General features: G+C 43.8%; 2 protein-coding genes across 4 annotated transcripts; both read left to right on the top strand.

Annotated features, from left to right (window-relative positions):
- Positions 1-1,857: 1,857 nt before the first annotated feature.
- On the top strand, positions 1,858-12,078 carry mtmr7a (myotubularin related protein 7a). The gene is made up of 14 exons (XM_030101043.1): positions 1,858-2,038; positions 2,286-2,408; positions 2,498-2,660; positions 3,089-3,246; positions 3,336-3,464; positions 4,692-4,826; positions 6,434-6,566; positions 7,804-7,913; positions 8,646-8,771; positions 9,010-9,059; positions 9,318-9,518; positions 9,618-9,752; positions 9,942-10,068; positions 10,143-12,078. The coding sequence occupies exons 1-14, from the start codon at positions 2,015-2,017 to the stop codon at positions 10,482-10,484; spliced, it is 1,956 nt and encodes a 651-aa protein (XP_029956903.1). The 5' UTR covers positions 1,858-2,014; the 3' UTR covers positions 10,485-12,078.
- Positions 4,190-24,949, top strand: cnot7 (CCR4-NOT transcription complex, subunit 7). Of its 3 annotated transcripts, XR_003932287.1 has the most exons (8): positions 16,781-16,942; positions 18,431-18,554; positions 18,637-18,830; positions 20,031-20,192; positions 20,440-20,584; positions 20,664-20,774; positions 20,956-21,979; positions 24,939-24,949. XR_003932287.1 is itself a non-coding variant. In XM_030101091.1 (7 exons), exons 2-7 carry the CDS (start codon positions 18,438-18,440, stop codon positions 21,085-21,087), a joined length of 861 nt encoding a protein of 286 aa, XP_029956951.1. In that variant the 5' UTR covers positions 16,781-16,942; positions 18,431-18,437; the 3' UTR covers positions 21,088-22,496. The 3 variants fall into 3 exon arrangements, 2 of the variants coding, with proteins under 2 accessions (XP_029956964.1, XP_029956951.1); XM_030101091.1 differs by lacking the exon at positions 24,939-24,949 and having other exon boundaries at positions 20,956-22,496; XM_030101104.1 differs by lacking the exons at positions 16,781-16,942; positions 18,431-18,554; positions 18,637-18,830; positions 24,939-24,949 and adding an exon at positions 4,190-4,200 and having other exon boundaries at positions 20,016-20,192; positions 20,956-22,496.
- Positions 24,950-25,009: the final 60 nt, after the last annotated feature.

The following is a 25,009-nucleotide window of genomic DNA, read 5'->3' as shown; positions in this document are numbered from 1 at the left end:
CTTGGTACTGATGTAACAGCGTGAGGCCTGGACTTTCTTCTTTATGCACATCATTTGCATCAGTGATGTATGTGCTGCATGTGATACCTGGACTGAGCTTATTTACCCTCCCTGGAGCTTAAATAAAGCATAAAGCTTCTTTTTGTGCTCTTGCATGAATGCAGGGCGTCATGAGAGGCCGTGCAGCAGGACTGTCTCTCACTAATTACTTCTGCTTAGTTTAACGAACATTTATAGCAGTTTTTTAACCCCTTCCTTTGTTTTTTCTTTTTGTTTTTTTTTTAGCAACCCTCCTGCAACAGATGGCTAATCTGCTCAGTGGTGAATAAAAGGCACCAGGAGATAAAAACACAACATAGAAAAAAAAGAATCACTGGACTTTAACCGAAGCTGCAGAAATTATGGCATATATTTATATATTTGAGCGGCTTCAAATTGCATGCACACAATGTGTTTTGAGTATAAGTTAAAAGCAGGAAAATAAAGTATACTCTTGCTTGACAGACCAATATTCAGCATTTTGTTTCACTGAGTGATACAGATGTATTTGATTTGAAGCTATGATCCCAGCTGCTCTCCCATCAAAACGCCCAAAGTAAAACATTTCAAGATGGTTTAACTTGGAAACAAAAGTTCCTCTGTTCTCTTCAAAATACATGTTTTCTCTCCTTAAATACTGAAAGAGTTTCACGTTTGAATTTAAAGTCATAAAACTTGATTCAGCTGCAATCAATTACTCATTCTTTTAACTTGTAATTAAAGTTTTATCCAAACCCTAATTCCACATCACTTCTCAAAGTGTTCTGCTGTTTGTTTGACTTTTTAACCTTGAAGAAAATAAATATTACATTTGCTTCAACTCGCCACTGTAGTTATTTGAATGGATTGTTTTAAGTGTTTATGTTACACTTTGACTTTTCACACCTCATATTTTCAACAAAAATTGTATTTCCAGATCGGCAGTGGTTTGCACTCTCACCTGACAGTGACCTCCCAGTTTGACCTTTCTGTGGGGAGTTTGCATGTTTTCTCCTTGTGTGTATGTTTTCCCCTCATGCAGTCCAAAAACACATTTTCTGATCGTGCATTGGTGTCATTAAACTATGCTGTCTGGAATGAACTCTGTCCTTCACCCATAAGCTTCAGCACTCGACTTTAACTTGGACAGAGTCGCCAAGAACGATGAATGAATGGACCAACGTTTGTAATGCTTTCAGGTTTTTCTGAAATCAATCCCTCAGGCTGTCCAAACCATGAGGGGTTATTACAGCTGCTGGAGATAAACTACTTATATGAGGCAATAAGCTGACTACATAATTGCAAGACTTCAGCATCCGTCTTTCATTTTACAGCTACTTGCACAATTCAGCTCATTGGTCCTGACAGTAGTAAAAAGCCAAACACGGGAGATATAAATCACTTCAGCAAGGAAAGAAATCCGTGTGTTTGCAGTAGCGAATGGTGGTTGACTTTATTGTGAATATATTGGAAAGTGATTAGTTTACAAGGTGCACTGTTTGGATTTCATGGTTTACAAGAGTACACAGACGATGAGCCTGTGTTGTATGATGAGGCGGCAAACAGTCAAACTGTCTCCTTCTGCAATTAATGCTGTAGGGAAAAAAAAACTACTACAATCTAAACACTTTGTGCGAAAGTTCTTCGTAGATACGACGCTGTTCGTAGAATTATTTCCGGATATGATACCATACAATCAGACTCTGCAGACAGAGCTGATCTGAGATCAGGGAATCAAAGCCCAAGTGACGTCAGCAGCGTTTTGAATCATGCGCGTGCGGGCCCTGGAGCGGACGGGCGTTAGGACCGCGCGCTGCAGCCGCTCCAGCCAGGACTGCTCCAGCTCTGTTATGATGGCTGTTTTTACCTGAGAGCGACTGACGGACAGCTTCACTGCTAAATCTGCCCTGCTGCGCGCACACACACACGCACGCACGCACGCACGCACACACACACGGTCACACTCTGTACACATGCTGCTGGCAGAGAGCTGCTGATGGAGCACATCCGACTGCCAAAGGTAACCGAGGATCTGCAGTGATTAGCTTCATTTCCGCACTGTGTCTCCTCCATGACAATCCACACACACTCACACACACACGACACACACACTCACACACTGTGCATGACTTGGAATCCGTGCACTGTGTCGGCCACGCTGGCAGTTCATGCAGATAACACTGTCCAGCGGCGTCAGAGCCGCCAGCGGGTCATTCTGTCGGTGTTGAGGTTGGCGCATGATGCCCCTCCTCTCGGCCCCCCTCCAGGTGGAGAATGTCCGGCTGCTCGACAGGATCTCCCCCCGCAGGAGCAGGGTGGGCACCCTGTACCTCACAGCCACGCACAGCATATTTGTAGAGAGCGAGTCCGGAGTGCGCAATGAAACATGGGTAGGTATGGCTCAGCCGTCCACAGGAAACACAGTGAGCTCTGATGAGTGTGTGCAGGAATGTGTGTGTGTTTGGTGGTCCGTCCTCAGGTGCTCCACAGCATGGTGTGCAGTGTGGAGAAACAGGCTGCCACCTCCGCAGGGTGTCCGCTGCTCGTCCACTGCAAGAACTTCCAGGTTCTGCATTTCATCATCCCCCAGGAGCGGGAATGCCACGACGTTCACCTGTCCTTTCAGCGTCTGGCTCAGCCAGGTGAGCAGAACTCTGAGCCTCCGCTCCATCACTGAGCTGGCCTGGCACGCAGAGGGATGACATGCAAACTCCAGGCAGAAGCCATCCCACCCACTAAACCACCGTGCCACTCTGTTCTCTACTGCCATTATCCATTCACCCAAAACCATTTCTAGTCAGAAATGAGTCATTTAGCCTGGACTCTGCCCCAGTTATTCTGGTTTTTAGACACGTCATGGTTCCATCCATCAGCCATTATTCTTCCTACACCCACTTCACTGTTTTCAGTAACAAAACGCTTTCCAGTAAATTCCTCTGTCAAAACGTTTCACCCCCAGATGTTGTTTCAACAAAACCTTCAGGTCTCGTTCTGATTGCCTCTCACTTGTGTAACACCCGGGTGTTTCATGAGTGGAGGTTTGGCTGTCAGCTGCCGCCGTGTCTTGCAGAGAGCCACGAGGAGCTGTACTGCTTCTCCTACAAACCCAACGTCGATGAGGAGGAGCGGCGGCAGGAGTGGGACCTCTTGGACCTGAAGGCTGACTACAGCAGAATGGGACTCCCAAACGCTCTGTGGAAACTCTCCCCCGTCAACCGGCAGTATAAGGTCAGCCGGCCGGCCCGGCCTGTGCCGGCTCAGCCTAATATGGGCATGGCGGCTCGTTTCAAGTTGAACTCTGTCTTTGTGAATTTGAGGTGAGCGACACGTATCCCGCCGAAGTGTTCGTCCCGGAGTCCGCCACCCCGCCAGTCATAGTGGGAAGCTCCAAGTTCAGAAGCAGGGGCAGATTTCCCGCCCTGTCATACTACTCCAAAGAAAACCATGTAAGTGGACATATTTTGCATTTTACATGAAGTTCCCTTCCAACCAGACTGAGGAGACTGGAGTCGTCACAGGAAAAATATTTTGTCAGAAAGTAAACACACGATCATACAGAACTTTGCCCAGTGTTTGTTGCGCAACGTATAGAGACTGACTCTTGATGCAATCAAGAAATCTGACAACCCCAAAGTAAACATGAGCGCACCGATGGCATCTGTCCCTCCCAGCAGGCGCCTTCATCTGAGTAAAATAGAGACGAGTCTTTATTTACCAGTCACTTTTGTTATTGTGTGCAGATATTGGCCAAAATTGAAGCATTTCTTGTGTCAACTAACCTGTTAGAGTCTGCATATTGTGAGACGGCCAAAGTTTAAATGAGTACAACTGCTGAGTTTAAAGCACCAGAAGTGGAAGAGTGACGCTGTGCGGCTCTTGGTTTGGCAGACTGGACGATCCAGTGGATCCCCGCCGCCACCAGTCACATAGAAATAGTAATCTCTCACCCTTCACCTTCACATTCAGGCCATATTAGTGTATTGGTTCAGTTTATGTTCAGCTAATATTGACCCAGAGTTCATAAAGATTAAAACGAGCAGCGTGTGGATGGAGTGGTGTGTGTGTTGCAGTTACTGGTCTCCTGATGGTAAAACCTGCAGGTGGTTTCAGAGATAGAGGGGAGGAAATACTAAAAGTTTGATTTTGAATTTGAAAAAATGATATTATTGTGTGTCGTTTCTTCCGCTCTGGTCCTTTTTAGATTTTTGCTCTTGACACTGTACTTACTCAACAATGCGACTGGGCCGTCCGCAGACTTATTTTTAAATAACTGAAGCAGCAAATATGTCTTCACAACTCTTCTGCACTCAAGCATCTTCATAAAAGCTTCATGTCTGAGCCGAGAAAAAGGCCGCACAGTCATAATTTATGATATTTGTCCTTGATTGGACAGTTGGGAGTGCTTTATGAGTGTGAGGTCAGCTTCCCAGGGCCGAGGGTCGTGTCTGTGCAGCTCGGCTTCATGTGCCAGGAGGGACAATCACACAGCCGTCTGGGGCTCTTCTCCCCCGTGGCCACTAAACGCTCATATGAGAAACTGTGCTTGATTAATTTCGGTTCAGGAGTGGACTGAATTTCTTGGAACTGTGAGATTTTTGTTGTTGAATGTAAGAAAAGAAAAAAAAAAAAATCTGCTGAAGCGTCCCTGACGAGCGCCTCTCGCCTCCTCCCAGGCCGCCATCTGCCGCAGCAGCCAGCCGCTGTCGGGCTTCAGCGCCCGCTGCCTGGAGGACGAGCAGATGCTGGAGGCCGTCCTGAGGTCCAACCCCCGCAGCGACTTCATGTATGTGGTGGACACCAGGCCCAAGGTGAGCCCCGTTGTTCGGGAGGAACTGCCCGGTGGAGAAAAAAAAGACACACACTGCACTGCGCTGTGTGTTCAGGTGGGCTTTATTTTCCACAGTACGTTTTGCCAGCTGCATGTTCTCACAGCAAAACGCTTTAAAAACATCCTCGCTCTGCGCTCGCATCGGCCTTAACAGACATTTCTGTAAAACCAGCTTTTTTTTTTATTAAGATGTTACTTCTGTAAAACAAGCTTTTTTTTTATTAAGATGTTACAGACGTTGAGCTTCCTGCAACATGTTTTGTTCTGCTGTCATGTGAAAAAGTTAATTCACCTCATGGAAACAGCTGGAGTGTTTTCATGCTTGACAAACTGGCTTCAGTAAGATTTTCCACTTTCAGTCAATATCTTTCTATCCATACCACACCTACTGTATATCTACATCAGCTTAAGGTCATTCTAGGTCAGGTAACACTAATTTCAAAATAAAACTACCCGATGCTCCTGATTTGTTCGCTGGGGTTTGTTTTGCTTTTCTGCGATGTCCAGACTTCACAGCTTTACAGATATTCATAGATTGTGATGCTGCATGCTCACTGGTCCACCTCACTTTATATGAAATCGAGGTTCACGAGGCCTCGGTACTCTTAATGAGTTTGACATCGCTGATTTAAACCGACAGACCCAGAGAAAACTCCTGCAGGCAGAGAGAGAACATGCAGATTCTGCTCCCTGATCTAGACCTGGGACAGACCACCAACCACTGCTCCACCATGTGGCCAACCCGAATAGCTTTATTTCTCACATCAACAAACCGAAAAGAAAAAAACGGTACAGGAAAATCAAAGATTCTCTGTAAGAAGTCATTGCAGACGGATTAAATCTCGTGAAGCTCACTGCTGTTCACTTAGATTAGTTTGGTCTAGTTGGTGTCGTTACAGCTGTAAAACGTTCCTCTTCCAGATGTTGAGGGAGGAACTGAGTACACACCAGTGGTCTTTCTTCAAAGACCTCCTTCCAGATCAGCGTCCAGATATTTTTAGTATGAATTTAAAGGTAAATCGGTGATTCAGAAATCACATGTCGACCAGATCCCCTTTTGGAATTCTTCTGTCCTCTGCTCTGCTCAACACAACCTTCCTCTGAAGACTTCTCAGGTTTCTGGAGATCTTGACAGCAGAGGTTTCAGTTGTTCATATCACTTCAAAGTCACCACCGTTTTTCTTTTTCTCTGTACTGCTGGTGTCAAAATTGAGGCCCATGAGCCAAAACTGGCCTGCCTCAGAGTTTAATCCAGCCAAGAGGATGGCCATGAAACTCTAATAATCATTAAATGATGAATTAGATTTCTAATGAAAGCTCGAGCCATTTCTAATGTGTCTACAGCAGATCACATGGTTTTGAGCTGGTGTCAAATTACTGATAAAGATGTGAATTACGAAAGTTTGCGTGATTAAAAGACAAAAAAGTCAATCATGGTATTTCTGTTCAGAAATGTAGATCATAACAATTTCCATGTCTGCATATAAATGCAGTTAATCCATCGTTGATGTATAAATGTTCCCACATCCTGACCGATGTACTGTAACGTTTGAAGTGACCTGACAGTCTTGTTTTCTTCCCTTCCAGTTAAACGCCATCGCAAACCGAGCGGCGGGAAAAGGCTACGAGAACGAGGACAACTACTCCAACATCAAGTTCCAGTTCCTGGGCATCGAGAACATCCACGTCATGAGGAACAGCCAGCAGAAGATGCTGGAGGGTAACTTACAGTCTCTCCTGATTCCTGGTTTCGTCGCAGCTGAAACGGTTTCCAAGCGTCTGTCAGAAACGTTTCCCCACATCAGTGTTTGTGTAGGGGGGAGAAAGTCCTCCGTGTTCTGGCAGCGTCTGTTTAAATCAGCTGCTCCTCCACATCGCTGAGGCGGCGCGGGACCCCGGGCGACCCCTGCGGTTTTTTAATAAGCACAGCCATGCAGACCGAGCTGTGCCGCAATCAGCCTCCAAATGAGCCCACAGGAGAGTTTCTGGGTATTGTGCAGGGGTGCTCCCAGGAAGACTTTGAATCCATCTGGATTTTATTTCGGAGCTATTTTGGTTTCCCGGAGTGGACAATCCCGGACATTATCCCCCAAAGAGAGGCAGAGGGCGTGAGAATGATGTGATTCGGAGTCTGAAAAGTTATAGCCGGCCTTAGTTGTGATAACTCTTTGCCCCCTGGCAGAACGAGGGAAGTCTTTAAAATACTGGAGACGGTGCTTTGCCCCTCAGTCTGCCCCCCTCACCCCCCCTGCCTGCACTCTCTACCTAGTTGCACACTTGTAGTGAGATTTAGACGACCCCCCCCCCCCCCCCCCCCCGCCCCCTGCTGCCGGCATTTCTTCGAAGTGGGAGCGTTACAAAACCAAGGGCCGGACGAACCCGCTCACCTGCTCCTCCACTATCAGCGGCTCACGCCGTTCTCACAGCTCAGCAGAAAAAAGAAAAAAGGAACTCCGGCAACGCCTTGACGGGAGAGCGAGGGGCGAGCGGACGCTCAGCCGCCTGCTGCAGGACGGAATGGAGAGCGTCAGTCAGTTAATATAAACTTTTGCTGCCAAACTGGGTCCAACAGACATTAAAATGAATAGTGTTTTTGTTTCTTTTTGCATTAGGAAGCCACTTTTCAGGCCTTAATGATCCCTCTCCAGGTGTTTCATGGCTCGCCCCCCGCTGTGCACCAGATGATTATTCGTGGTCAGTTCATACCAGAGCAGGGAGTTCTGCTGGTTCTCTCTGAGGAGAGCTTTAATCAGAGCTTCCTCTGCTGAAATCAGACGCACTGAGTTTCTGAAAATCACAAACAACAAGTCGCCGTCGCCACTGATGTCTTTTCTTTACGCAAAGTGCTGAACATGAGGGCCGGAGGAGGATGACCTATATCTCCAGGTTTAATAAAGCGCCGCGGTCAGGTATGCTGCGCGTTTCCTGCCGCTGAGACGGCTGTGCTGTGCTTCCAGTGTGCGAGCGGCGGTCCCCCTCCATGTCAGACTTCCTGGAGGGCCTGGAGAGCTCAGGCTGGCTGAAGCACATCAAAGCCGTTCTGGACGCCGGCGTCTTCATCGCCAAGGTCAGTCTGGAGGCTAATCCTCGCTGTCTGCTCAATATTGGCTTGTGTGTGGAGGGAAACCGGACCGAACATGACGGTTTTTCTCTTTCCAGGAGATATTCCAGATTATTGGACGCAGCTCCCAGTTTATTACAACTACGACTCAAATCAGAAAACAAGAGTCCAGTCCGTTGGCTTTGGGGCTTCTTGTTCATGGAAACATGAGCATTAAGGAATCATGATGCAGGACGATAACTCCACTAAAAATACCCGACCTGATCAGCCCTCCGTTATAAATAGCGTAGTGTGATTCTTTATTTCTGTTAAGGGAGGAAATCAAAATATTTAAAACTGTACATGGGAAATTTTCCCTTTTTTGCTGTCGTTGTAGTGAAAAATGAAACAAAGGAATGTTGAGTGGCTGGAATCCTGCATCAGACAATAATCAGACAACATTTAAAAACTCCCCAGATGTTTAATATCAGATAGAAGAAGAGAGGATGCTGCATTATGGTGAATTTGGGCCTGTCACACAGATTTTCAGAGATGGGCTGCTGCCATGAAATTCAAAAGGAGCTGACATTTTCAGTGAAATGGTAAAATATCTCAGATTCATTCTGTCCTTCCCAACTTTTCTGGAATTGTGACTGTAGTAAAATGACACTGAATACTTTAGACTTCCTCTCCAGCAGGAAGGCAGGAAACAGTGGTGAAAAGTTTTTTTTTCTAGTTGTGTGTGTTTTGTGTGTGCAGGCTGTAGCAGAGCAGGGCGTCAGCGTCCTGGTCCACTGCTCGGACGGCTGGGATCGCACTGCTCAGGTGTGCTCGGTGGCCTGCGTGCTGCTGGACCCCTTCTACAGGACCCTCAGAGGATTCATGGTAGGAACCCGCCGGCTGACGACCGCTCCAGTGCAGGAGAGGAGCAAACAGAACCTCCGTATCCGGTCACCGCTGAGCTCCTGCTGCTGAAAATGAGACCGTTTTGGCCTGCATGTTTGCTTTTCACTCAGGTTCTACACTTGTTTCTAATAGCTGCTGGCCTCCGCTGCCCTCAATGTGTAAACTTTTAATTTAGACTGTAAAACACATGTTTTAACGTATGTTCTCCTGAACGCAGGTCCTCATTGAGAAAGACTGGATCTCTTTTGGACACAAGTTCTCTCACAGGTTTGAATCCAACACTATAAAACCATAAAATCATCAAACGTTAGTGTAGACGTGCATCTGAAAGGGAATAGAATCTTAACATTGCTGAAAGATTGATTGATTTCTGAAATGGTTTAATATCATTAATATCCTCTTAAATTAAAATATAAGAATGATCTAATAAAACATTTTGAAAAATTAACTGTAGCCCTGTGTTCTCATATTTCCCATTCGTCTGTGCTCCTTTAATGCGGTTGTTTTTGTGTTTCCTGCCACCAGATGTAACCACTTGGTGGGCGACCCTAAAGAGGTGTCGCCGGTGATGGATCAGTTCCTGGAGAGCGTCTGGCAGCTGATGGAGCAGTTCCCCTGTGCCTTCCAGTTCAACGAGCGGCTCCTGGTCACCGTCCACAGCCACGTCTACTCCTGCCAGTACGGCAACTTCATCGGCAACAACGAGCGGGAGCGGGCCGAGCTGAGGTGAGGCTGGACCTGGTCCTGGAGGAGGCTGCAGAGGACTGCCGCTCTGCTTCTTCTTCTCTGCTTTTACTGGACGGGTTCTGTGTCGGCCGTGTGCAGAGTGCGTGAGCGGACTCACTCGCTGTGGAGCTTTCTCTGGACCAACCGGGCGGACTACACCAACCCGCTGTACAGGCCCGACCACAGCCAGACCCAGGGGCTGCTCCGGCCCTCTACCGCCCCCTACAGCTTCAAGTGGGTTCAACTTTCAGACGCTTCATTTCTATTTAGGATTTTCAAAGCTAAATTACACAGAATAAACAAAAAGGTTTTCAGTTTCAGTTCAATGATAATAAACCTAAAATGTATTGAAGTTTCACTGTGGTCTTTAGATGGCTGTCCTGATAATAACTTCTGGATTAAATTGAACATTTCTGCCTGCAGGTTCTGGAGCGGGCTGTACAACCGTTTCGACCGCGGGATGCACCCCCGGCAGAGCGTCGAGGATTACCTGCGAGCCATCCAGGAGGAGACGCAGCAGCTGGAGGAGCAGCTGGCCTCACACACTCAGGTTTGACCGGACTGGAGATTTAAAGAAATAAGAACAACTGAAGCAGATGATGGTAGTTTTCCTGTCATCCATAGAAAATAGCCGAGCTGGAGCAGGAGCACGGCTGGAGTGACGCCTGGAGAGCCGCCCCTCTGGATAAAACCCCCCCGGCGCGGGTTCTGGGGAGCGACCTGCACCTGGCCAACACCCCTCAGGACTACACCGGGGGCTTCGTGACCGGCAGCCCCTCCCAAGCCAAACCTCCGGAGAACGGCCTGATCCTGCCGGCCCACGACTCCGGCCAAACGCCCGACTCCAACCTCTCCAACGGCAGCGACCAGGAGTCCGGCATCGCCGACCTGAGCTGCCGCTCGCCGCTCAGCGAGGACAGCACCAAGGACCCCGACTCGGACGAGGCTGCCTACTCTGCTGCCTGAACAAATGTAGCATTTACCTGCTGACTGAGCAACACTGAACAAACGCTACCTTGAAATTCACCAGGTCGCCCAACCGTTGGAACTGGAGCTCCACGTCTGACCTGCTCTTTTGTTTGCATGTGGCGTGGTGGACACGTCTCGTCGCCACACACCCTCTGGTTAATAGCTGTTTTAGTGAAACTCACCACATCCTACTGCAGTGAGATTAAGTTTTATCTTCAAGAAAATGCAAGGCTGAATATGGAACCAGTCGTATGGTTATTTCTAATCTCAAGAAAGACAGATTTACTGAGATTACAAGCCAATTAAAAGCCATTTTGAACAATTTAATCCTGAAATTTAAAAAAGGTTGAACTGAAATTAAGGAGCCATTGGAGTGTGTGTGCCTCTTTTAAAATATAGTCTTCCTCATAGTTCGTTTAGATACTTGATATTTGACTTGACTTGAAAACAAAAATATTTTAAATCCTGTAATTGTAGCCAAAAATGCCACAACATGGACAGACTGTACAGATATTTTTAAGTTGTGTTGCGACAGACTGAATCCCCAGATTTTGTGGTTTGTTTGGTCCTGGTGAGTCACTTTAGCGTTCATTCTGCCCTCTTTGAGTGACCATGTGATCTGCAGGTTGGACTGGGACAGACTGGATGCTGTTGTGACTCACTGCACCACCTTCTGGTACAAAGTGGTACTGCGAGACCGGAGGCTCATTCGATGGCTTGCTAACTTCCGTAGACGTCTCTGTAGTAGATTTCCTTCTGATGACGTGTTGACTGTTGTTGAGTTCAGGTTATTTTTGAATGCTTTGTTGAAACGGAATATAAAGGAACCATGAGAAACAGAGGGCTAAATAGATCAAACAAGCATAAGCATGTACACTTGTAAAACTCAGTCAAGTTAAAAAAATGAAATCACTCCAAGATGGAACTGGCCATCAGGTGAAATGTGAGGGAAAACAAAGTCACAGCGACCTCAGCTGGACGGTGGAGGTACTACACCTCAGTTAAACACTTTTAACAGCCATTTATTGGTGGTTTTGTATTTTAGTCCAGGAAATGACTAGTTTTGACAATATGTAGACATGTTAACATAGAAATATATGAAAACACAAATTAAACCTCCACTGATCCATCCACAATATTCCAACATCTGAATCTCAGATATTTGCCAAAGGGATAGTGGCTGTCAGCTGGATTGAAAATAAAGCCTCACAGATAAGATGCTGCTTGTGGAAACAGACCTGTTGACATTTGTGCATTATCAAGTCTACAATTAGCATTAGCAGTGTTCACTTTAATATGTTACACACATTCCTGTAGATGCACTCCTGCATACGAACAATGCAAAGATCTAGCAAAGCATGTTGAGATATTTTTGTATGATGGACTTTTTTTTTTGGGCTTCAGTAATTCTGCTCTAAATGCTTGTTTTTGTCAAAATTCAGAGATTCATATTGTGTATTTTATTTCTGGTTCAAAAAAGGAGCTTTATGGTTGATGTCCTTCAGCAGGAAAAAGAGCTGAAGTTGTGTGACTGAAAAATGTTATGAGTCTTTCCTGTGAACTGAATGAATAAATACATAATGGTCTGTAAGATTGTGCTGCTGTTCCTGTGAGTTTTACCTGATCTTCAAACACACGCGCACACACAGTACAGAAGCTCAGAACTATTGTGCAAAAGTCAAAAAATCTTAACAAAAAAACCATGTAAACACAATCACTTCATTTGGCTTCTCAGTCTAAAATCCAAGCTTCACAACAATTTTCCACTTCTTGTGGAAAAGTTTGGTTTCTCCTGTAAAAACACCATAATATTAGGTTATTATCACCACAATATAAAGCTGACCAGTGCAAGCACAAATTCAGCAACACTTATGTAACTTTTAAATGTTTATTTTTTGACAACATATATGAAAAAACCCTTGTTCTAGAATTGGCTGATGCAATCAAAAGCAACATGTGTTTTAGAGATCAGAGCTCTGCTGAATGAATATCTGCCCAGCTGTCTCGAGCATGATATTTTGACAAGCAAGCAGTCTTTCTTTCTTTTTGGCATCATCATAGCTGTTTCAGCATTTAAATGCTGCACCGCAAAAGTGGAAAACTTACAGTATAAAGGATATTTCCACCCATCTATCTAATTTTCCACTTTATCCAACCTCATTTGTGAGTCTGAAATGGCTGCAACACACTGCCACAACAAGTTAAAGCGAAAAAGAAAGATGAATGGAGCCCACTCAGATAAATTATCACTTGCAACTGATATTAAGAAGGTAGAAACCTTTCTTCTACCTGACAACGTGTTTTTCTTCTTAAAGTTGCTAAAATTTCTCCCAGAATCCAGACCCACAGTTACTCACAAAACGTGTCTCTTTACAATCTAGATTTAATCTGTTATCCACTAATGAATCAGTTAAATTAATCAAACAGTCTAAACATAGGTTTTACGAATATGGTGAAAAGCCTGGGAAGCTGTTAGCTCACCAGATTAAGGTAATGAAAGAAAAGAACCACATCCTTGAAATAACTACAAAATCAGGCAAACTGACATCTGATCCAAAAGAAATAAACAGTGAATTCAAAAAATTTTATGCTGAGTTATATTCATCTGAAATTAGAGAGGATCCAAATTCTATAGAAATGTTCTTCAAAGATCTTCCTATTCCTTCAATTTGTCAAACAGACAGGGACAATCTAGAAAAAGCCATTTCTTTGGATGAGATTAAACGAGCTATAAAAGCATTACAAGGTTCAAAGGCTCCGGGACCCGATGGCTACACAACTGAATTTTATAAATGCTTTGCAGAGGAACTGTCGCCATTTCTGTTACAAGTTTATATGGAATCACTAAGATTGGGCAAACTTCCACCAACATTTTATCAGGCAACAATTTTTTTGATTCATAAAAAAGACAAAGATCCTAAAAGCTTGTCAGCATACAGACCAATTAGTCTTCTAAATGTAGATATAAAGATTTTGGCAAAAATAATGGCTAATAGATTGGAAAACATTATGCCGACAGTTATTCATGAAGACCAAAATGGTTTTATAAAAAATAGACAGCTGTCCCACAATCTAAGACGCCTTTTTAATATAATTTACACAAATGACTCGGGACCAGATTCTGAAGTGCTTATTTCTTTGGATGCGGAGAAGGCCTTTGACAGGGTGGAGTGGACTTACCTCTTCTCCACCCTGTCAAGGTTTGGTTTTGGTAGCTTCGTTTCCTGGCTCAAATTACTGTATGTATCACCTGTTGCTTCCGTGAAAACTAATAACTATAGGTCAGACTTCTTCCCCCTTTCCAGGTCAACCAGACAGGGATGCCCTTTGTCGCCAATGCTTTTTGCAATAGCAGTTGAGCCACTTGCTATTTCATTGCGCTTGTTGGATGACTACACAGGGATTATTAGAACTAATAGTGAACATAAAGTTTCCTTATATGCTGATGACCTACTTCTATATATTTCCAACCCTCGCACTTCAGTTCCTGCAATTTTAAGCAAAATTAAGCAATTGAGTTCTATTTCAGGTTATAAATTGAACTTTGACAAAAGTATAATATTTCCAATTAATGTAACACAGGAGGAGGTACAGCGCTATGGCTTGCCTTTTAAAATTTCAGACCAATTTAAATACTTGGGAATTACCATTTCCAGGTCTTTCAAAGACCTCTATAGTCAAAATTTTGCAAAACTAGTTGAACAAACAACTGTCGAATTTCATAGGTGGGAACATCTCCCTCTGTCATTAGCAGGTCGCATTAATATCATTAAAATGTTGATTTTACCCAAATTTCTGTTTCTGTTCCAGTGCATTCCTTTTTATTTGAATAAGTCTTTTTTTTAAAAATTTGATAAGTTAATATTGGGTTTCATCTGGAACCGAAAGCCTTCTCGGATTAGAAAAGAGTTTTTACAGAGACCAAAATCCTTAGGGGGAATGGGCTTGCCACACTTTCAACTATATTATTGGGCTTGTAACTTGAAGAATATGTCATACTGGATACAAAAAAATTACCCTCACTGGATAATAATGGAACAAGACAGCTGTCACCCATCCTCTCTCCGAGCTTTAGTTTTTTCAAATATATCTTCTGTATCTCCTAAAATGGCAGACAATGCTGTTGTTTCTCACTCTCTAAGAATGTGGAAGCAATTGGTAAAACACCTGGGTCTTCAACCAAATCCATTGCAGGGACCTATTTTAAAGAATCACATGTTTGCACCATCACTTGGAAATAATTCATTTGTCGATTGGCATCAAAAAGGTCTCAAAATTTTTTCTGACATTTATATTGAGAACATGTTCCCTTCATTCGAGCAGCTTAGAGAAAAATTTGATTTACCCAATTCACATTTCTTTAAGTATTTGCAAGTTCGTAATTTTGTAAAACAAAACAATGTAAATTACCCAAGGGTACCAGCACAATCACCCATCGATTCTATATTTCTGAATAATCCTGCAATTAAAGGGAGCATATCAGTCCTGTATACTAAATTGTCCCAGCTTAATGACTCTACTACCTTAGATCACTTGAGGCAAGCATGGGAGACGGAGCTTGATTTGAATATCTCAGAGGAACAATGGACGCAAGCTCTGACCTGTACACATTCAGCCTCTATTTGTGCAAGGCACTGTTTAATACAGTTTAAAATCCTACACAGACTCCATTGGTCCAAATTAAAACTAAGTAAAGTATTTCCAGAAGTAGATCCTTTCTGTCTACGATGCAAGGGATCAGTGGCGTCTCTTTCACACATGTTTTGGGGTTGCTCTGCGCTATCGAAGTTCTGGACCGAAATTTTTTCAACGTTATCAAAAGCCCTAGACAGGCCCATTGCTTTAAATCCACTCATTGCAGTTCTTGGCATTGTAGATCAAAATATTATAAAAAAAAAAAACAGTCAGAACACAAAGTAATCTTATTCTCTTGTCTGTTGGCACGAAGATTAATTTTGCTGAACTGGAAGCAGGTAGAGCCCCCCACTCATGTTCACTGGCTCAGAGATGTCATGATGCACTTGGAACTGGAAAAGATAAGATATTCACTTCAAGGAAGAGAGGAGAAGTTTTGGAAAGTTTGGTCATCTTTTTTTAATCTGTACCAGGAAGCCAGCAATTAAATGCAAACTTGAATTTGTCACCCCATCTTGATTTGTAACTAACCTCTCATCCACCCTTTTGTTCTGTTGTTCTGTTCTGGTTTTTGTTCTTTGTTTACATAAAAAGGTACATTCCTATTTTTCAGTTTAATGGTCCTGATGTTAACTCAAACTCTGTATATTATGGTTGGACTGTATTTAATAATGCAAAAAACTTAATAAAAAAAAAAAAAGTTGCTAAAATTCAAAAGAGTCACAATTCAGTGGACACTGTAAAATGAAAACACGAATTTGTCTTCCAGCAGTAACAATTGAGTGAATTTAGCCTGAAACGATGTTTACTAATGAAACCAGTAGACTTGTATTTACACCTATTGTTATGCCAGTTTTATTTCAACAAAGCTTTTTTGTGGACAATTTGCTAAACGCTTGCTTATGATTTTGAAGAAGAACTCATCAGAAAAATAATTAAAAGATGGGCGCAATTAATTACTTTATTCAGACACATTCTTAGAATTGACTTATAATAGTTATAATGGAGACCAATTAAATTCATATAATGTGCTTCAGTGCATCACAATGGGTGTAACAGTTACATATTATATATAAAGGGATGTGTTGACAGAGAATGCGTTGAGACAAAAAAATAGAAATGTGTTATGTTATATATTATATATAATATATGTTACATCTTAAGTTATATATTAAAAATATATAACTTTGTGTGAAACACAGAGGCAGAGTACTCTCACCTCATAGCAAAAAGGTCATGGGTTAATCCAGGCCAGGTCCCTCACACAGAAAGGCCGGACAGTTTGTGAGCATTTTTTACTCTTACATTAAAACCTTTTATATTGCTTTATCATAGAGTAGTATTTATTTATTTAATCTAATTGAATACTTTTAAGATACGTTTTAATAATAATACTGAAAAAAAGTTTTAAAAATACATTATAATAAATGAAAGATGAACCGTTTCCAAACAGAGCACAGTTAGTTTTCCATGTTTATGTTTCAATCATTGAATTACAACCTAGAATATTAAAAATAATACACCTCTTTCATCTTATTTAATTTATAAAGTTTTTAGATTTTTAACATTTTTTTAGCAGACTCAACGAGCCACCAAACCTGCGGACTCGCTTGCGTGCGTGTGTACGTACTTGACGCTGAACGTGATGACGTCGCGTCGCAGGCTCAGCTATGATGGCAGCTGCGGGCTGATATCAATACCACACTGAATATAAACTATTGAAAAGTTGGCGGAAAGCCCCCGGACACATCGCCGTGAAGCAACCTAAGCACTTCCAGATAGCACGCGCTCCAGACACGCCCCTGCCCGGTTCGGGAACGGTAAGTTTCCGCTGCTGCGCTCACCTTTATCAGAGGGGCTCTCTGTGTGTGTATGTGTATGTGTGCGCGCGCGCGTGTATGTTTGCGTGTGCGCGTGCTGCTCTCACGCGTCCCCTCCTTCGTGCTGCTGTCTCGTGCGGGTCCAGACGTGCACCTGAGAGGCGTGTCAGCCGTGCAGACCCCCTCCCCCCCCCCCCCCCCCCCCCCCCCCCCCCGCTCCGGGGGCTGGCTAACTGCTCCGGGTAGCCCGGCTAGCCCCGGCCGGCCGGCGCTGCTGCAGCGGCTCAGCCGGGGGAAGGCTGCAGGCTGCCGGCTGTGCTCCGGCGGAGAGCCGCTCCTCTCCCGGTTCATCCCGACATCTGCAGCCGGCTGAGGAGGCTCCACCAGCGGCCGCGCAGACTGCCATGTGTCCCCTGACACTGAAAGTGTCTCCTAAGTGTAGAACGCGTCATGCTGGAATTGAAAAGGTTTATTACTGTAATTACCTCATTCAGAGGTCAGACTCAATGGTAGTAATTTCTCACTACCAAACAGACTATAATGCCGTCAAACTGACATGCGCGTGGCGGTGTGTCTCAGAGAAAGTGTGTGGATCTTCAATGAAATGGCACATTCACAGGTATGGGGCCTGTCAGTGAAGCCACAGCTATGATTAGGAGATTATTACTACAAACTTTAGGAGGCTTGTTTATTTTGACTTCTTTTAGGTGCCCTTTTCCTATTTACTGAAAACCTTTGGTGTGAGTTGACCCACGGAAGAAAATATGTTTACATGAATTTGGACAAAGCTAAACTTCAGTTGTCATTCAAATATAGAGAAAAACACAACAGTCCCACATGAACAAGGAAAAACTTCCTTTTATCAGAAAGAAATGTCTTGCACAGGGGTCCAAAAGCATCAGAGGGTCCATTAAACCCGGGGACTGACATTGCAAGGTGTAAAAATTGACAGATATTAACTTGACTTTATCCAGGAAAAATAAACTCAGGTCTTGTATTAATTTCCTCAGGAGTAGCAGACATCGGGCAACCGATGCATCAGTGATGCTGCAGGGAAACTAACTGCCTCAGTGATGAGGCCCCATTAGCATCAGAGACACTGAGGGAGCGAATCCGTGAAAACATGCATGCTGAAATCTGGGAGATGCTGTAAATACAGAATCTGCCGTTTACACATTTCACTATGTTTTGCTTCAGGAGGCATTATTAAAGATGCCATAATGTTGAAAGTGCACTTTAAATTTTCTTTTCACTTGACACATCATATCTGTCTTCATTACCAGTGAAGAATTACTGCAGCTGTACTGAAGCCATTATAAAATGCTTTAAGAAGTAACAAAAAAATCAGCTTTATAAGCTGTCTTAAGGTCAGTCCTGACATTTCCATTTAATGTGCTGATCTGAAGTGGGTCGATTATCCATCATGTACTTTCCTCAAACCTGCTTTGTGCCCTCATTTGTACGCTTTCTCCCTCTTACATGGCGAAGTGGCACTATGCCCGCAGCTACTGTGGATCACAGCCAAAGAATATGTGAGGTTTGGGCAAACAACCTGGAGGACGAGCTGAAGAGGATCCGACATGTCATCAGAAAATACAACTACATTGCCATGGTGAGTCTCGCGTCCTGCCTGGCTTTTGGTCTCTGTCTTCCCTGAAGATGTCCGTTGTTTGTGACGAGGTGTCTGCTTGCAGGACACAGAGTTTCCAGGCGTCGTCGCCAGACCCATCGGAGAGTTCAGAAGCAACGCCGACTACCAGTACCAGCTGCTGCGCTGCAACGTGGACCTGCTCAAGATAATACAGCTCGGACTCACTTTCATGAATGAGCAAGGGGAATATCCTCCAGGAACGTCAACGTGGCAGTTTAATTTTAAGTTTAACCTCACGTAAGGTTGCGTTCTCGTCTCTGGTTCAACTTGGGGTCGAGAGAAGTGGCTGTTGTCAGTCGTCACTCGTGATCAGGGGTGTTAAACATGAGGCAGTCCGGCCCGCTTGACCTTAATAGGTGTCAAAACTTCAAAGAAAAGCAACTTCAAGAGTAGCAACTGTTACTCCAAATGTGCCTGCTGGGACCGTACCTTTTTTATTAAACATAGCAAACATAATGCAACGCTAAGAGCTGAGCTGAGGGATTAGCAAACACTGAAAGCTACTAGCTGCCTGGAAAGTAGCATTAGCATCAAAGCAACACTGAAAGACTGAGTTTAAAAAAAAAAGGCATGCGTATTGAAGACTGCAGAAATCTTATGTGCTGAGAAGCTGCAAACTTCTTTGAACACTGGCAGAGAGGATTTAGCAGTTCAGCAGATTTGCCTAATGAAGGACAAAAACCAGTCATTCAGTTCATTTTTATTTATATAACACCAAATTCAACACAGTCGTCTCAAGGAACGTTTGCAGAGGAAAACCCAGATATTTCATGGGTGATGACTCCAGGGAAGAAACCTGCAGAACCAGGTTTTCTGCTCCTCTGTTCTCATCAGGCAATAGAAGGAAAGAAAAAGGAAGGACAGACACAAACAAGGTGTCACCAGGAAGCAGCCGACATGTTGGGCTCTGCCTCCATTTCTACTGTTAGAAAACCTGGAAACCCGGTGAGAACCAAGTGTTCTGCTGGGTAATATGTAACAACATGTCCCTGACTTCAGAGACATTAAGCAGGTGAAAAAAAGAAATCTGTCTTACAAAGTCCTGAACCAAAGTAACTTCCAGGAGTAATCCTCTCCAGTGTTTCTAAAAGGTTCAGATCATTTCTCTCTCAGATGTTTTGATCAAAATATAATAGCTTCTGTTTTATCTGCGTTCAGAAGCAGAAAATCATCCAGGCTTTTATGTCTTGAAGACAAACTTCTAGTTTAACGAGTTGATCAGGATCATCTGATTTCATACAAAAGTAGATTTGTGTATCATCTATATGGCAGTGGAGGTTAATGGAGGGTTTCCTCATAATTCTCTCTACAGGAAGCAAGTATAATATGAAAATTAGAGGTCTTAAGACAGAACCCTGTGGAACTCCATAGATAAATGGATAGATGTCATCCCCCTGTTTGAGATGTTTTACTGTTTTTTCCCCTGCTTCTCGCCAGAGAAGACATGTATGCACAGGACTCCATCGAGCTCCTGACCACTTCAGGGATCCAGTTCAAGAAGCACGAGGACGAAGGCATCGAGACACTTTACTTTGCGGAGCTGCTGATGACGTCTGGGGTGGTGCTCTGCGACGGGGTCAAGTGGCTCTCCTTCCACAGGTACGCTGCTTCCGACTGAACTCCTGGAAAACATACCCTCAGAAGAGAAAATGACAAATTTGTGATATAGAGGAAAGATTTATTTTTCTGACACAACATCTAGAGGTTTGGTATAACTAACAGCTTTTCCAACATGCATACAAACTGCAATCATTCCAGAAACGAACACCATGCTGGCCTTATAAATCTTGTTTATCCGCTGCGGCTCATTAAAATGCGTTATTCTTGTGTTTGTGATGTTCGGCAGCGGCTACGACTTTGGCTACCTGATTAAGATTCTGTCCAACGCCAACCTGCCCGAGCAGGAAGTGGACTTCTTTGAGATCCTCCGCCTGTACTTCCCCGTTATCTACGACGTCAAGTACCTCATGAAGAGCTGCAAAAACCTGAAGGTGCTTTGACCGACGGTGCGTGTTTACCTGGAGCGCTTCCTGTGTGACCCGCGGAGGCGCCGGTGTGTCTGTGTTCCAGGGCGGACTGCAGGAAGTGGCCGAGCAGCTGGAGCTGGAGAGGATCGGACCGCAGCATCAGGCCGGATCCGACTCGTTACTCACAGGCATGGCGTTCTTCAAGATGAGAGAGGTGGGTGGGCCGAGTCTGGACCGCAGTACCAGGTTATTGTAGGGAACAAAATGTTTAGTCGAAATGCATTTTTTTTATGCAAATATATATGCTAATGCAGGTCTGTTGGTTTTATATAGATTAAATTAACATTATGTTACCAATATCTTGCTTTAATAATTTAAAATCCTTCTTCCCGCAGATGTTCTTCGAGGATCATATCGACGACGCTAAGTACTGTGGTCACCTGTACGGCCTGGGCTCGGGCTCGGCCTACGTCCAGAACGGGACGGGGAACGCTTACGAAGAGGAGGCCAACAAGCAGCAGTCGTGACGTCGTCCCGAACCGCTGCCGCGGCGCCGTCCGGCTCCACCGTGAGCGCCGCGCCGCGCCGACGAGCCCGCCGCCCGACGACCAGAAGAGAAAACTAACCATACATATGCATCATTTAGCCAGATGTTTGTCGTAGGCTCTGCTCACCTCACCGCCGAGTCAGGAACACGGAGACCACAGCTGTGCTCGCACACACACACGCACACACACACACACACACACACACACACACACACACACACACACACACACACACACACACACACACACACACACACAGTTTAGTCTTTTATTCCTCTGTAGCCGGTGTGGTTGGTTCAGTTACATGCTTGACGGGATTTTAGTTCTCCTGAAGTGTTCTGTGTTTTTTGCACTTTAAAGCTCTAACCTGGTTTTATATGGAAAGCTGAAGACGTTTCCTCTCCGTTGCCTTCTCTACGTTCCCTTCTTCCATCGTTGAAACATGTGAATCTTTACTACCACAGCTCACCACGGTCAGCCTTAATATTAGCTGCATTTCTTATCTTTTAAGCTTTTAATTTATTGTGCCGGGCTGGCCGGGCGTCGAGCCGCGGCCCCGGTTCAGCGCCCAGACTCCAGACCTCCTGGACACTCCTGCCTCGCGATGAGAGTTTGCTGTCTGTGAGTGTGTTTACGTGCAATAAAATACTGAAGCCTGAGTCCCGTGCCTCCCTGGACCTCGCGGGGACGCCGAACGGCCTCGTAGTGTTCTGATTTGTGTAGCTGCTGTTTCTCCGTCAGCGTTGGAGGAAACGCTCGCGCCGGCGGGTTTTCGACCGTTCTCCCTGGAGGAGCGCCGGCCGGTGTGTGTGTGTGTAGGCGCCCTCACAGACACGAGCGCTCACCAAGCCCAGTTCAGCCCACTTGAAGAGTTCATTGAAAAGGAGAACAGCGCTCTGTTGAGTGTTTAGGTTGATATTTAGAGTTCTGATGTTGTTACGGAGGGAGAAACGACTCCTTTTCTGAAAAAGTAACCTTTTTAAAACATGCATCCTTCGGGTTCATGTAGAGTTGGTTTCTTTTGTGGTTGCGGCCTTTTAACAACATTTTGGCGCTCTCCTTTATTTTTTTTTTTCCTCTCCTCGGTCCTCGTTGCTCTCCGGTTCATCCATGCTGCCTCGATCAGCCGCATGTACTAAAAACCTTTGAATAAATGCCGTGTTGTTGAGTAGCACCCAGAACTCGCATAGGTGTGTGTGTTGAAGTGTAGGTTCTCGACTTATTAACCTGGAAAAAACAAATAATAAAAACCTGACACATTTATCTTTCACACTGTAAAAGAGTTAAGGATTATGCAATATTAAAAAAAAAAGTGGAATGTTTTTAGATTATTTTGTAAATAAAGGCCTGAAACTTTTCTACCACAGAACGCTGTCTGTCAATTTGTTGTTTTTAATTAATCAATAAATTAACTTCGTGGGTGTGTTTTATGAGGAGGAGGAAAGTTTCTGGAGCAAAATGAAGTACACACACACACACACACACACACACACACACACACACACACACACACACACACACACGTCGTTTCCAGATTGGGGGGATTCATTAGGCTGGTTGATAAAAACGTTAATCAGTTATCTAGTTAATCTTTTTCCCACATTATAAGTTGCAAAACAATACAATAAATGAAATGATGTCTCATAATGTAAAACCTGCCAAAAATGTAATAAGCTATAACATTTTTAAATGTGTCTTGAAACGTAATCATTGCTGTTATAATTATAATAATACATTAATAACACTGCATTTCTTGGAAATAAAGGCTGTTTTTGTGGTTATATTTTAGTGTGTTTATCAAAAAAGTGGATAAAATAGTCGTATTGATTGATTGAGGACATAAACTCTCCAACACTCTCTCTCGATCATGGCTGTGAAAATATTTTGCTGTTATATTTCAGTATATTAAACACATGGTCTTGTAACCCCTCCCAGCACCCGGAATAGAGCAGAGTAAAGGTAAGCTTGTTTTATTTTCATAAGGCATCACAACTGTACAGTACAGGGCCTCACACATCCAGCTCGTCTCCATATCCAGACAGAAAGGATAGAAAAATAGAGATTTACAAGACATTTCCACCATGAAGCTTTTTCAAGACAAGCATACATTCTGTTCATGATTCGGAGATGACGGTTTCATTGTTTCCAGCCTCAACAGTGAAAATAGATTGTACAAAGCAGCTGGAAAGCAAATTTCCATCTTATTTTTTTTGTTAAATCTTTTCTTTTTTTTTGCATTACATTCACAACATAATATGAGATAGAAAAACACTCGACGATATCTGCTTTTTAATTTAACAGAGCACACATCTCCAGCAGTATCACACACAGGCTTCTTTTTTATTATGATTATTATTACTTTTTTTTTTTTTTTTGTCTTTATTCTTCCTTGGCCGGGAGAGCCGGTGTCATGCCGAGGTGATCTGAACCTTCTGGGAACAAACACATTTAATCATGACTGCTACATACTGTACAGCAAACTGCATCCACTTAAAGGAACGCCGGTAAAATCTAAATCACGAGACTGTTGTGTTTCAGATTTATTTTGCTCGGTTTTCATTCTTTTGCTCTGGTATTCTTCCTGGTAAGTTGTACTGATCCAGACTGTAAATGCTGCCTTACAATGGTTAGAAACATCACTGTGTGTAAACCAAGAGCTTCAGACAATGTTGTGTTTCTTCTTCTATTTGCTGCTTCTTTCAGCGACTCAATGCACCACCTTGTGGTGCAAACGTGTAGCGCAGGACGAAACAGTTGGAGAAGTTTAGTCGGTAAACAATCATAACTGTCTTCAAGAGGACATTCTGTGGTTTGAAGAAAAATGAGGAGTTTCAGGGTTTATATAATGTATTCATTTCTTTTTGTGTGTATTCATTGGGGGTGAGGGTGACTTGATCAGTTAATTTTCTCTGAATTACATAGATGCATAAAGATTTTATTGGTGCAGCCCATAATTTTGTTGACTTTTTTTCAGAGCCTTTATGTTCGATATCTGCAAAATGCTGACTCTCTTCTGAAATAGCTTACAAAAATAGAAATGTGACACAAACAGGCTTTGTTGAGGTTTGTCTGAGTTTGCTGATGTGAATTACATTCATAGAACAGTTACCACTGAAGGCTTCGTCATAAAGAAGTGACAAAAGTAAAAACTGCCACTCAGTTCCACTGGTTTCTGCTACATCCTGCAGGGAATGTTGGACGTTTCAGAGAATCTCAAAGAAGCAGCTTGGATTTCAAAATGCAAGTCAGGAAGCAGTGAAGCTGCTGTTGCTCAGGCTCTTTCTGAGTATAAATCTAAAAAGACATTTCACCACATTTCACCCACAGAAGCAGTGTGTCTTCATCTCCGCAGGCAACACTGGAGCACGAGCATCAACATAACTTTCACATGCTTTAAAAACGACAGCGAAACACTGCTGATGCTCACATGAACGCCGCATGCAGCCATGTTGGAAACAGAAGCTCCGCTCAGTTTAACCTAAAAACAGCAAAGAATTCCCAAAGTCTGACACGACAGGAGCTTTTACCGCTTCGTAACCAGTTTCATGAATCTAATCGAATTTGGCAAAACTCGGCACAACACCGACTCTCCAGAGAAGCAGCTTTTGGCCAGCAGATATTTATTTTTGTTTTTTTTTTTTACATTTTTTTCGTATCAGCTATCAAAGAGATGCTCAGGTATTTTGGCAGGGGCAGGTTCACACTGAGCACCAGTCGTTTTTGTGTTTAAAACTGTAACATCCTCACTCATGCTATAAATAGTCAGAAAAGCCCTTATTTGGATGTAAATACTAATGACTACGTGTTTTTCTTTTCGGGAGGGAGACCAGGCGTCGTGGAGCGCTTCACTACACATCCTGAGATGGAAGCATGCATCGTTTGAACCGGCGGGGGGGGGAAA

The sequence above is a fragment of the Salarias fasciatus genome, chromosome 2, assembly GCF_902148845.1.
Source record: "Salarias fasciatus chromosome 2, fSalaFa1.1, whole genome shotgun sequence".
Lineage (NCBI taxonomy): Eukaryota > Metazoa > Chordata > Actinopteri > Blenniiformes > Blenniidae > Salarias > Salarias fasciatus.
This window is presented reverse-complemented; position numbering and strand designations above follow the sequence as displayed.